At 40.5% G+C, this 14,009-nt stretch overlaps 2 protein-coding genes across 2 annotated transcripts; one reads left to right on the top strand and one right to left on the bottom strand.

Moving 5' to 3' along the window:
- Window positions 1-169: 169 nt before the first annotated feature.
- Window positions 170-4,572, top strand: LOC113677813 (N-acetylated-alpha-linked acidic dipeptidase 2). The gene is made up of 5 exons (XM_027194651.2): window positions 170-568; window positions 671-881; window positions 1,382-1,579; window positions 2,234-2,525; window positions 3,064-4,572. Exons 1-5 carry the CDS (start codon window positions 306-308, stop codon window positions 4,335-4,337), a joined length of 2,238 nt encoding a protein of 745 aa, XP_027050452.2. The 5' UTR covers window positions 170-305; the 3' UTR covers window positions 4,338-4,572.
- A 2,690-nt stretch (window positions 4,573-7,262) lies between these two features.
- LOC113677822 (N-acetylated-alpha-linked acidic dipeptidase 2) lies at window positions 7,263-13,106 on the bottom strand. The gene is made up of 5 exons (XM_027194662.2): window positions 12,790-13,106; window positions 12,050-12,260; window positions 10,900-11,097; window positions 9,756-10,050; window positions 7,263-8,655 (listed from the first exon to the last, which is right to left on the bottom strand). The coding sequence occupies exons 1-5, from the start codon at window positions 13,023-13,025 to the stop codon at window positions 7,364-7,366; spliced, it is 2,232 nt and encodes a 743-aa protein (XP_027050463.2). The 5' UTR covers window positions 13,026-13,106; the 3' UTR covers window positions 7,263-7,363.
- Window positions 13,107-14,009: the final 903 nt, after the last annotated feature.

Raw genomic sequence — 14,009 nt, 5'->3', positions numbered from 1 at the left:
ACTCGAAATAAGACTTCTTAAGCTTTTGATACGGAAGGGCGTAGAACGTTGATTTTTTTCATTGAATACAAATAACTTGGCCTTTACAGTGTTACGCTCGACTGCTTCACTTTTTTCCACACTCTTTACAGCTGAATTGTGAACCAGTCACCAATTGCACTTACATATTTATTGCCCCATTGCAAAGGTTACGAAAGAGGAGAACTTACATTTTGAAGACAAATGAGACATTACAGGTCTTTTCAAATGGTTAAACGCCCTCAAACAGGTACCATTAACAGCGCTTTCAACCACACATCGCTGAAATGACACGAGCTACTAATACTACAACGGAAAAAAGGTCCCAAATATTTTTGCCAAATATTTTCTTCAAATGTTTTTCTGTTGCTCTGGTATGTATTATCTCTTTCTGTGGTGGCTACTTCCTGAATTCGAGTTATTCGACCAACCATCTAGAGATTGGAACGAAAACAAATCCGATTGAACGGAGAAATTCGCGTCACTTGCGTCCTTATCGAGAGCAACTCTTGGATTCGTTCAAGGCAGAAAATTTAGAAGAAACGTTAAGGTGAGGAAACCAAGTAATCCTTTTCAGAAATTGCGATTTTCTGGCAAGAGATCAACTCCCATTATCGAAAACCGACCGACTGCTTTTGTTTGTTCTTCACAGGTATTTCTCCAAGGAGCCACATCTCGCTGGTTCAAAACGCAACAACGACTTAGCGCACCACATTGCTACTAAATGGCGAGAGTATGGCTTTGATGAAGTTACAATGCCAAAGTATGATGTGCTCATGAGTTCACCTAAAAAAGATCGGAAGAGCCATGTGGAAATTCATCGTAATGGTCGTGTGATCTTTAAATCACAGTCTCATGAAAAGGTGATAACGGTTTGCTTGTTAACTGTCTTGTTATTTTGACTACTCTGGCTTTGATTTTTATCCTTTTGCAAACCCTGTAAAATGTAAATTAACGAGGCATCTGTGATACTACAAAATCTGAGTGTATCAGTTTCGCATTTAGATTCTTGAGTCTTTTTTTTAGTTTTACGCTTCGAGGCAGACCACCAAAAACTAAAATTATACAAAGATTCAAAATTTGTTAGGTGTTAGTGAAGTCGCCCTGACGAAGGGCTAACGCTCGAAACGTCAGCTTTGAAACTCTCAACGGTGGCCAACTTACGTTATCAACTCAGTTGATAATACCATATTACCATGTTATACTCTCCCACCGACGCAACACCACAGTCTCTTCGGAAACTTACCCCCTTTAACAAAGAAGTGCATTGTCATCTAACGGCCAAGCTGTCTTTAAACTTCACCTCCAACAAAAAGATCCTTTCACAGCTGCTACATGTCACATTTCTTGTTTATCTTAACAGGTTTTACGTGAAGATGAAAAGAAAAGTAAAGATATCCCAATTTTTCTTGGTTATTCTCCCAGTGGGGTAGTGGAAGGTGAAGTTGTCTACGCCAACTTTGGCACTGAAGACGATTTTGAGAAACTGACAGCTATGGGAGTGTCTTTGAAAAATAAGATTGTTATAGCGCGACAGGGACAAGTATTTAGAGGAAACAAGGTATGCTATTTGTATTTAGAACTTAACAACCTTAGCGCAGATGTTACTCAGTTGTGATTTGAGAGCTTCGTTGAATTGTTGTCTTTAACACTGCAATAGCTGTTGCACGCAATTTATTTCTTTTTTCGTCGGTTCTTTGAATCGTGGTTATGTCTGCGCGCGCTAATAGGTCGTAGGGGTAAGGGATCAGGGTTAGGTTGTTTCCCATTGGCTAATCTGCAGAAACTGCTTATAAAAGTTTGTCGGCGTGCTGAGTTCAGAGTCAGGTGTGGTCTTTTCATACTCTAGCGAGCAAAGAAAACCTCTGGTGCCAATGTAAGTGCACTGAAAGTCGAAAGAGAAGAAAGCAACATCCGCTCCATTCCCTTTGCAAATTTTTACAGTTTGCTATTACAAAACATCTTAAGGAACTATGGCTTTCTCTACCTTTGAAATCTTTTGAAACTGATTTTCAAGCAATTCCTGTCAAAAGAATGCGTATGTACTCTTCCATCTTTGATTACTTGGTAAACTATGGATGGATTAATATATAGATTTAGCCAAGCCTAGAAGCGGAGCTCGCAATTTTTTTTCCCGCACGTCCCAAGGGCACAACGCCTTGCAATTAGTCGCACTTGATTATGATAGTCACTCAAACTTCATTGTTTCCTTAAGGTCTTCAATGCTCATTCACACGGCGCCTCTGGGGCCCTCATATACACTGACCCTGCGGAGTTTGCACCAGAGGGAGACGGAAACACTTTTCCCAAATCCTGGTGGCTTCCAGACTCCGGCACACAGCGTGGGTCAGCGATAAGTGAAACGGGGCCTGGTGACCCACTTACCCCGGGCTTTCCTTCTGTGGATGGTATATACCGACAGCCATTGAACGAAAGTGGCTTACCACCAATTCCTGCCTTTGCTCTATCTTATGGCGACGCCAAAGAAATATTAAAGCGAATGAAAGGTTAGAAGCTTAGTGACGCCGAGATGTTGTTGTTGTCGTTTTTTTAGTTAATTATTCTGTGAGTCGCTGCAGGTAAAGAGCGACTCATTCAATTGACCAATACTGATTTCTCTTGTGTTTTACTTGCAGTGACGCAGAATCTAAATTAGGTGCACCTTCACTCGGGCTTTCGGTTCTTCCTTCCGGGGTTTAATTTTTTTTTACGCTAGGCCCCTTCACTTTTGAACTTTATCCAAAATTCAGAAATGTTTTTGAAACTTCAAGCTATTTTTATGACATTCGGAACTGACTTGCTTTCGGCCTATCCTCTCAATTTTTTTCTTAAATTGATAAGGTCTTGTTTTTAGAAGTGCTGTCTGCTTGTCAGCGCCTTTGGCAGTTCGGATTAAGACATTCGAGAAAGAGATAGTGGAACAGTGTTCGAAGGAGTTAATTTTGTAATAGGACTCCACTTATTTACCTCTCTCCACGTGGACTATATCCGTATTTTCAGAAGCCAATACAATGTCTATCATGTTCTTACAATTTTACTCGACAGGTCCTGAAGCCCCGAAGAGCTGGCAAGGAGGCTTGCAACTCACTTATCACGTCGGGCCGGGTTTTAAAGACGAAGATCTTTCATTACGCTTGGATATTAGGAACAACATGGAGAATAAAACCATTACCAACGTCATTGGCCAGATCAGAGGCGCCGTAGAACCCGACCGTTATGTACTCATAGGGAACCATCGGGACGCTTGGGTGTTTGGTGCTGCTGATGCAGTTAGCGGTACGGCTGCAATGATGGAGTTGTCTCGTGGTTTGGGAGAGCTTCTTAAAACGGGATGGCGACCTCGCCGGACCATAATGCTCTGCAGCTGGGACGCGGAGGAGGTGTTTGTGGTTGGATCAGCCGAATGGGTTGAAGAAAATGCTCGAACTCTTCAAGATCGCGCTGTTGGTTACCTCAACATGGACGTGGCTGTCAATGGCAATTTCAGTATCAACGTTGATGCAAATCCTCTACTCCAAGACGTGGCTGTATCGTTGACCAAAGAAGTATGTGATCCAACAGTTTCGGACACTTGCAGAAGCATGTACGATGTCATGTTAGAGAGAGATGTTACGAAACACGAGAACGGGATCCCATTCTGCGATAATTTGTCGTTCGGAAGTGATTACGTGTCATTTTATCATTTCATCGGAGTCTCTTGTGCGGATTGGTCTTACATTTTCGGGGGGTTGTATGGAATAAGGCGGTCGTATCCAGTTTATCATTCCATTCACGATTCATATTACTGGATAAAAACCTTTGTCGATCCCGAGTTTAAGACTCACCTAGCCGTAACAAAATATGCAGGGATTTTTCTTCTTGAATTAGCAGACGTGGAGCTCTTGCCTTTCAACACTACAACCTATGCAGAACTGTTACAGAAAAAATCCACTATTATAGAAAAGAGCAAACATCTCAAAACACACAGCATCAGCACGGCTGCCTTCTCTCGCGCGGTAAAGAACTTCGCAAAAGTTGCGCGTCAGTTTGAAAGCAGTAAGTCAAAACATAAACCAGAGAGCTACCGCACGTTAAACGATCAAATGATACAACTAGAGAAGGCGTTTATTCAAACTGTGGAAGTGAATGATCATAAACAATTACGACATGTTATATACGGTCCAAAGCTTGCCAATCTTTACGGCGGTATCTATTTCCCACGCGTACATTATGCCACGATGAAGGCCGAAAAGACGGGAGACTGGAAATCGGTGGAGAAAGAAATATCACTTTTGACATTTGCCATAAACTCAGCCTCGAGGGTTTTGAAACCGATATGATAAACAAGAAAGCTGTAAAATAGTATTAAATTTGTCGTGTGAAGAACTACCGTGGATAAATTTGAATTTTTTTCTAAGCCGTTTTGTTTATGCTAGTTAGAAATTTGCTACGTTCTTTTTCGGCATTTTCGCCGACCGATGCTCATTTGAGATTTGTCACAAAGCAATTGTGAAAAAAGCCAGTTTAAATTCATTGGAACTGAAGAAGCTAGTCAATAAAGAAGTTAATATTTGACATAAAGAATATCTTGTAGAATGTACCCTTGTCGTAGAATGAATTCGCGAGACTCAGTAATAATCATGGATTAGTTAAGTGTGTTCGATGTGGCCTAGGAATGAGTATTTTTTTTCTTAGCGTAATAAAATCCAAGGCATAATTAAATCTGCAAACATCAAATTGTGGTGCGGCTCACAGTTCCGATTTGGGTGCAATTTTTCTACATATCTTCCAAAGGCTGCCTAACTTATCTACTCCTGCATGAAATCGAGGAGAATGTATTCTCGCGTGAGATTAAGACCAGGTGTATCAGTCAGTCCAAGATGGCGTCGAAAAGCTGAAAGAGTCTGACTTCGGATCGATGTCCACGGGACTGAAAATAGACACGAATTGTAAGCGTTCTTCTACTTTGAACGCAATTAGGGTAATATTAGGCGAAATTGTAAGAAAATGTTGTGTTCGCGTTTACTGTAGACATGCACAGTCTTATAGCATTAAAAATGTTTTGGCTGGCGTAAATTCACTTAAAAAACTATATTTTAGAGACTGCTTACAGTTATTCTTGATTTATTTTACATATATACATTCAAGAACACTTCCGTCCACTACAATAGTCTGACATAAAGAAATTATTAAGCCAATCAATAAAGCACTCGGTATACATTCTGTTTAAAAAACCATGAAGTTTACAGACTCTTAGGCCTTTTATTAAATAAAATTTTAACTATTATTCATCCAAACCGCACTCTAATCAATATTGAGACAAGCAGAAAAATTCACTCAATCGTTAAGATTTTGCGAAACCGTCAAAGAGATTTATATAAAGCTCCAAAAGAAAATCAAATTTCTTGGAAAAAACCCACAAATGGTGAACATTCGAAGTTTTGATCGTCAAATTAAAAGCCGCGGCCCTAATTAGACCTCGTTTCAATAACCGAACCTCGGGGCCAGTTTATTACACAAGGTCTAACCCAAACCACGGTTTTTACTTAATCAGTGGGCCTCAGGCTTTCTCTATGAGAGGATAAATCTGTTTAGCCCGCAGAGAAGGCGTAATTTTGGCGAGCGAGTGCTCAGTATTTTCTTAGCCAAAATCATGGAGCCATCTTTGATTTTCATGGCAGCGGAAGGCTGGGGAGTGAAAGAGTGTTAAGGAGGTGAGCGACAGTAAAAAGTAAGTAGAGGGGTGGGGGTGAGGAAGTGAATATAACTCCGCCTTTTTACCTTTCCCCGACATTTCCCTCACCGTCGACTGTAACTTCAAATCAATCATGGCTGGTTGAATAAACGTACGTTTCTTAAACGTTAACTTGCCCTAATATAAGATGCCTACACTGTTTCCTTACTCAGAACTGGTTAGCTCAAATGACCACCACAAACCGTATAATATCAAGCCAAGCTTTAATAATCATTCGATCTAAAATACAATCTCACTTTACAGGTTAGCAGATTCTCCAGCTAAGCGGATTTAGAGACAGAAAAAATGATAACAAAATAACTTCTCTCTAACTTCGATTCCGGTGAAAAACTGACTTGAAACATAATAATCTAACGCTTTTAAATCAATCTAAAGAATTAATGTCAATCACGATTCTTGTCATTAAGTAAATCTGTCAACAAGAGGCAACGCCTATCTGATAAACGAAACATACACTGCAGGCTATAATTTGATTGAATAAAAGTCCTTCGACTTTTAGCTTTCGGCCATCTTAACACTGTTCACAAGAACAAATGTGCAGATAAAAGGTCCAGCTAAATTGATGATTGTTTAAGACGCGATTTCGTTAAACAACGGCTAAACTTTGTTTTAACAACCGGTCCTTAGTGTCTCCTCTGTACAACCTCAACCTTAGTGTCTCCTCTGTACAACTTCGCTTCCCGCAAAGAGCAGGCACGTAGCTCCTAGTGTTGTGGTCTGGCCTTGTTATTTTTTATACATGCAGGCCCCAATTTAAAGTAGCTTTAAAGCTGAACTGGGCCAGCCTGTCAAAATATCGTAAATAAATAAATAAATAGCTGGGAGCTAGCTGGCCGAGCTACACTAGCTGTTGATATGAGTGTCTCAGTTACAAGGATCTTGGGTAGAGTTGACACAAGTAAATTAGGTTCAGGCTTCTTTTCGATCGCTAGAAGCTAACGAATCAGGCGTTTCCTCGGCTCTCTTCTCTGATAGTATCATTACCGAGGTCATTCATTTCTAGTTCATGGACTATGAATACTTAATTGAGCTCTTCTTTAACAACTTACCCCCATTGAGCATTAATGCACTGGGACTTCAACTTGATTATTTTATCTAACGGTAGAAGAACTGTCCCACTCGAACGGGCAACTATGCTTTCTCCATCATGAAGTTGCCTTCATGGCCAAAATGGAATACTTTACTAGGTACAGGAGAAAAACTAAAAACCAGGAGTAAATCCAAACAAACAAACGTCGGCAAACAAACAAAGCACCTGTAGATTGTGAAACAGCCTGGTTTGCACAGCTTGAGAGTTCATCCCGATTTCGGAATCATAGTGCGACGGAGCCTAACCTCTAGCTTTTTGTCAGGGCCTCCCTTACAGTTCGTTTGTGCTATGAATTTTTTTCTCCCGGGTATCGGTTGCGTAGTAAGAGTAAAGTTTCTTTCCGGGCTTTGATCTTGACTCGATCCTGGACCGCTCTAGTTTGAAGCCTTAATCAACAGGCTAGCACACACATGTTACATTTTGGCTATAGGACTAATAAAGATTGTGTTTTCTCAAGCTGGAAGCTGTCATATTCAGGGTATTAAAATATAACGAAGGAAACCAATTTTTCAAATAAAAGTTCAAAAATATCTTCGTCTTTCTATGGGTTTCAGAACATTTGCAGCAGAAGTAATGGCATATGTCAGCAAAGATATCTCTTTTTCCACCAATTTCCAATCTCCTGTTTTTTTCGCCTTGATCATGGCATAATGTACACGCGGAAAATACAAGTTATCGTACAGATCATCGATGTTGAGGCCATGTATTACATGTCTGGAAAGTTTCCAGTCGTTTTCTTCTACAGTTTGTATAAAAGCTTTTTCCACTTGCATCATTTGATCGTTCAGGATGCGGTAGTTCTCTGGTTTCTCATTTAACTTGCCTCTTTCAAACTGACGCGAAACTTTTGCAAATATCCTCACTGCGCGAGAAAAAGAAACCGTGCTGATGTTATGCACCCTTAGAGTAGCATTCTTTTCCAAGGAAACTGCTTTTGATTTTAAGAATTCTCCGTAACTGGTTGTGTTGAGAGGTAACAGTTCAGAGTCGGAAAGTTTGAGAAGAAATGCCCCTGCAAATTTTGTCACGGCCAGATGAGTTTGAAATTCAGGATCAACAAAAGTTTTCATCCAGTAAAACGTGTCGTGCACGGAGTGATAAACGGGATACGCTCTCCTGATGTTGTATCGTCCTCCAAAGATATAAGACCAATCTGCGCAGGGAATCCCAAGGAAGTGGTAAAACGCTCCATAATCACTACCAAATGACAAATCGTTACATACTGCGCGGCCATTAACATGTTTAGTTATATCTCTCTCCAACATGACTTCGTACATACTTTTGCAAGTATCTGGAACTGTTGGATCACAAATTTCTTGCGTCAACTGTAATGCCAAATGTTTGAGTAAAGGACTGGCATCGACATTAAGACTGAAATTACCATTAACAGCCTGGTCTATGTTAAGGTAAGCAACAGCGCGATTTTGAAGAATTTGAGTATTTTCCTCGACCCATTCCGTTGACCCAACAGCACCAATTTCTTCTGCATCCCAGCTGCACAGCATTATTGTCCGGCGTGGCCTCCATCCTTTTTTAATCAACTCTCCTAAACCACGTGATAGTTCCATCAACACAGCCGTACCACTAACAGGATCGGCAGCACCAAATACCCAGGCGTCTCGATGATTTCCCAGGAGTACATAACGGTCGGGTTCTTCTGCGCCCCTAATCTGGCCGATCACATTGTAAATGGTTTTGAATTCCAAGCTGCTGTTGACATCCACACGCAAAGTGAGGCTTTTGTCTTTAAATCCAGGTCCGATATAGTAAGTTAACTGCAAACCTCCTTGCCAACTCTTTGGTGCTTTAAGACCTATCAAATTAAATAGAAACTTCCTTTATACCCTGTAGACATATAAAGTTTTGGGAAAGATCACTTTCTTTTTAGGCGTTACCTACTCTTCAAACATTTGAAAAGACAAGGGATGTGCGTGGTACTAAATCAAAAGAGGAAATTAGCAAGGCAACACAAAGCATGCAAGACAAAACTTCGTCAATTGATCGAACTAATAAGTTTTCTAAAAATTTCCAGATGCAGTTACTCTCCATAAAAACGCACAGACGGACTTTCGATTTAATGAATTATCGTAACAGTTTAGCCAGAAAGGTTTTCTTGCTACACAGGGTAGGAAATTTCAGTTTTTTCTTTCTCTTCTTTGAAAAAACCTGGTAGGGCCTCAGGCTGCACAGCATTATTGTCCGGCGTGGCCTCCATCCTTTTTTAATCAACTCTCCTAAACCACGTGATAGTTCCATCAACACAGCCGTACCACTAACAGGATCGGCAGCACCAAATACCCAGGCGTCTCGATGATTTCCCAGGAGTACATAACGGTCGGGTTCTTCTGCGCCCCTAATCTGGCCGATCACATTGTAAATGGTTTTGAATTCCAAGCTGCTGTTGACATCCACACGCAAAGTGAGGCTTTTGTCTTTAAATCCAGGTCCGATATAGTAAGTTAACTGCAAACCTCCTTGCCAACTCTTTGGTGCTTTAAGACCTATCAAATTAAATAGAAACTTCCTTTATACCCTGTAGACATATAAAGTTTTGGAAAGATCACTTTCTTTTTAGGCGTTACCTACTCTTCAAACATTTGAAAAGACAAGGGATGTGCGTGGTACTAAATCAAAAGAGGAAATTAGCAAGGCAACACAAAGCATGCAAGACAAAACTTCGTCAATTGATCGAACTAATAAGTTTTCTAAAAATTTCCAGATGCAGTTACTCTCCATAAAAACGCACAGACGGACTTTCGATTTAATGAATTATCGTAACAGTTTAGCCAGAAAGGTTTTCTTGCTACACAGGGTAGGAAATTTCAGTTTTTTCTTTCTCTTCTTTGAAAAAACCTGGTAGGGCCTCAGGCCCTTAGTAACACCTTCCTCTTCCTGTGCTTGAAGCGTACTAACCTTTCATGCGACGCAGTATCTCCTGCGCATCCCCGTAGGATAGCACAATGGCAGGGATTGGCGAAGAACCATTGTTATTAAGTACCTCTCGGTAAATACCATCCACAGAGGGAAAACCTGGGGTGAGTGGGTCACCAAGCCCCGTTGCGTTTCTTGCTGCTCCACGCTGGGCCCCAGAGTCAGGAAGCCACCAAGAGTGAGGGAAAGTGTTGTTACCGGTTCCCTCCGGTGCATACTCTGCAGGATCGTTATAGGTGATGGCCGCAGATGCACCATGTGAAGCAGCATTGAGAACCTTTAGAAAATGATTTTAGTCTTTGGATTAATTCAAAGTAAGATCCTTTGTTGTTAAGTGCAAGACTCGATCGAGAGCCTGCAGTGTAACTATATTGATGAAAGGGAAAAAGGGAGGGGGGAAGGGGTCATTATTTATTGCTGAGGGGGGGGAGGTTGGAAGATTTTGGTTGTGTCACAATAAATTATCCCCTCATAAGGCTTTGTATAATATGTAACATTCTTCTGACCCCACTAACCCTCCATTGGCAGCTAACTGGGAGTCAATATTTTATAGTCCTCCTTTACATTTTCTTGGCGATAATAACCCTTGGTCTCCAAAGCTTAACTAATACTCAGTCGCTACAGGATGAAAACCGTGCGGCGTTAGGAACACGAACTGGCAGAGTGGTCAGGAAGTAAATTAAGGAGCTGATTGCACTCAGTAATCAAATTATTTCGAAAACTAAGATTCTTGGGAAAGAGAGCATGTGTTTGTGTAACAGTGGTGCTCCTCTATCAGTGGTTGAATGTAAAAGGTTTTCTATGACGAGATGCCCATCAGCAGAGATTCCAACAACTCTATTACTACATGATAACTGATCTAACCCTGAAGAGGATACATTCTAGTCTAGATATATAGCGTGGGCGAAAGACGTTATGGAAAGTTTCACAGGCTCTCCTGGAACAGTTTCGGAGGATTTTGGTTGTTCCATGATAAAATTAACCCAATACCCCTAAAGCTCTGTAATGTGACTCTGTTCCCCCTTTCATAGGCACCTAACTGGCAGTCAATTTTCTAGACTCTCCACCCCCCCCCCCCAGACCATTAATGACGAATGGTCTCTTAAGTCAGTTACAAAATACATACCTTGTTTCCTCTATACATCTTGCCAATTCGCATAAGGACAATTCTATTTTTCACGGACACGCCCACGGCTTGCAAATGTAAGAAACTCTCTTTATTGCCATAGTCAGCGTACACAACTTCTCCTTCTACCACCCCATTAGGGGACTGAGCCAGGAAAATTGGGGTATCTTTACCTTTCTTTTCATCTTCACGTAAAATCTGTTGGTAAAATATTGAGCGTTTGGAATGTTATTAATGGGCGATAGGTGTTGAAAGTAACGATTTTGTTTAAATTAGTCTGTCAAGCGATAACGAAAAGTTAAAGTGGACAAGCGGCCAAAAAACAGTTGCCCTAAAACTGGAGATGAGCCTTTTCCTTTGGCCAATTTCCTTTCATCCACTCAACTTCGTCGTTAAGAATAAGAATGGACGACTCGAAAACTAGTTTCTGGTGGCCTGAACTCTTAAGGTATGTTGACATTAGGGGCGGGGGCTCTCGGGTTACCTAGGTTAGACACTTGTTATACGCATCTCATTTCACCTAGGAGGGATTTTCGATCGTCATGCGCGTTTTAATCTAGATTAAATTTTTGTGAAGATTGGTTTCGAACTCCACTTTGCTGATAAATTCGCATTAATTCGAAACAAAAGTGGTTTCCCTTCCTCCGTCTAACATTGTCATTTACTGCCGATTTTTTGAGCCGCCCAATAACTCCACTAATTTTTCCCATCTTTCCCTGACAGAGCGAAAATGATCGGATCCTAATGTATTTATTCTACAAGAAGAGAGTTATTATTTATTTAAAAGGGAGAAAAAAATAACGGTAGGTTTCCGCACCTTTCTCTCTGGTTGCTCCCATCATAAAAGAAAAGCTACCAGTTACTATTAACGTTGCATTACTCACGCGTGAAATAATTCTAATGCGTTATTAACACGTTAACCTATAGGAATGACCCAGCATCTCATTTCTCCTAACAGTGCTATCCCTGCATCAAATATTAAGATCATGAGAATAAAAGATATGAAAGATATGACAATTTAGATGAAGCTCGGATTCTTCTTGCCAGTACCGCAGAAAATGTACAAAGATAAGTGTGGAGAATATGCATACTGATGTTATGGCTGATGGGTTAAGGGTGCATGGTACAAATTAAAAGAAGCTTGTCAAACCTTTTCTACGGACTTCGATTTAAAGATTACACGATCATTACGATGAATTTCCACTTTGCTCTCCCAGACTTTTCGTGGGGAATTCATGAGCACATTATACTTTGGCATTTTAACGTCATCAAAGCCATACTTCCGCCATTTCTCAGCTATGTAGCGCGCTAAATCGTTGTTGCGTTTTGAACCAGCAAAATGTGGTTCGCTGGAAAAATACCTGTATACAAAATAGAACAATGTTATGGTCCTGCTTAATTCAAAAGCAGTCCTTTTTCAATTTAGTAAACCGTGTCTTCTCGATTAAAGGCTGGACCACAATTAAACAGTGGCCTCATGTAGAAACTAGGGCAAAATTTAGTTGTAAACGTCGAGGGCGTTTAATCAACGCCTACGGAGTTTGTTTGGTTCCCTACTTTTAATTGCGGTCAAATTACCACTTTCTATTAAATAGTATTGCTGTGACCTACTGCTGCTTTAATTTGATAATTTTATCCATGAAAATGTTTAATGGAGAAATAACAATCCTGGAGAAGACCCAACGACAGTTTGTTGCAGCTGAACGGAATGAAAAATCTTGCTGCCTCGACTAATTACCCGCATTCATAAGAGGATGTGTACTAAACAAAATAAGCTTAACATATGACAGAAAGTTGCGTTACGTTGGTAAACGCCAGGTCCCGGTTAAAACCCGGCTTGGTAGAAACGCTAGCTTCGTGGGGCTAAAAGAGTAATCTTGAGTTACTAACCTTGAATTTTTTTCGAGATTTTCCGCCTTAAATGAACGTAAAAGTTCTGTTTGAACGTCGTAGGCACTCCGCTGCTCATTTGAATTGATTTTTATTTCCGTTTCCAAGGATTTTGATAAAGAAGTTGAGTTTATGAAATATCCACCAAGGAAGGAAAGAAGAATCGCCACTATGACCAAAGAAAGCTTCAGTAACGGGTGTTTGAAGATAGTATTTTGGGATGTATTTCTTCCCATGATCTTCGTCTTTCATCTCTTGTCAACTGAACAGTTGTACAGTGGAACCCGCAAAAATGAAATATTTCCTCGAACTTAGTACAGTAAAATCCGTAATTTTCACACCTTTCTATTTAGATTCAGGAAACTGAATACAGTGAAACAGCTCCACTGTCTCCGTCATTGTTGTATTAGACAACAGGAATCTTGTTGACATTATTGTATACATTTTTATTCCTTAGCGTATATGTTTTCATGCAAAGGAAGTCGAAGTTATAGATTAAAATACAAATATGAAAGGGATTGTTTGTCAAATTTGACCGAGAAGCAAAGCCTCAAGAGAAGATATGACACTTAGAGGACAATCCCGGTCCGCCATGGACATTATCAGCGGACATACCAGCAAGCCTGAAAGGGGTTTATTTATTTAAGAACCCTTCCATTTATTTTCAGCTCACGCGTAAACCACTCCGTGTTGATCTAATGGTGCATGCATATTTACGACCAGCTTTTTCATGTCACCATTACTGGACTTTACAAAACGAGTGCGTTTTTCCTCTGTACTAAATAATGGCGATTAAAAGATGAGACTCTTGCGCTGGCATTCTTTAGCTGGCTTTGTTTCTTTCCGATGGAAATAACCGCTGGACGTAGAAAGGACTTAATGCGTGATGAGTGTCCAATGATTTTACGCCTCGTATTGTAAAGTAGCCAATACATTTGCGCGAAAATTAATGTCCAATATCCCTCAAGAACAAATCCCACGTTGAATTTTTATTTAATACCAGAAAGTGCAAAGGATCACAAAAATAGCAGAACAATCCGATCACGCCTCGATAGTAGTTATGATGTGTAACATTGACTTCAACTGGTGCCTCTCGGCTTCACTGCCCAAAGTGAATTGCAATCATTAACTGCAGTGAGTGGGTTTTCTGAGCTGACATGCTGTAGCAGGAGATTGACAAGAGTTCGTGAATTAACTTGAGTATGATGCAGCATCGGTAT

Source organism: Pocillopora damicornis, chromosome 2, assembly GCF_964200805.1.
Source record: "Pocillopora damicornis chromosome 2, jaPocDami1.2, whole genome shotgun sequence".
NCBI lineage: Eukaryota > Metazoa > Cnidaria > Anthozoa > Scleractinia > Pocilloporidae > Pocillopora > Pocillopora damicornis.
The sequence above is the reverse complement of the archived record's forward strand: the minus strand, read 5'-3'. Positions and strand labels throughout refer to the sequence as shown.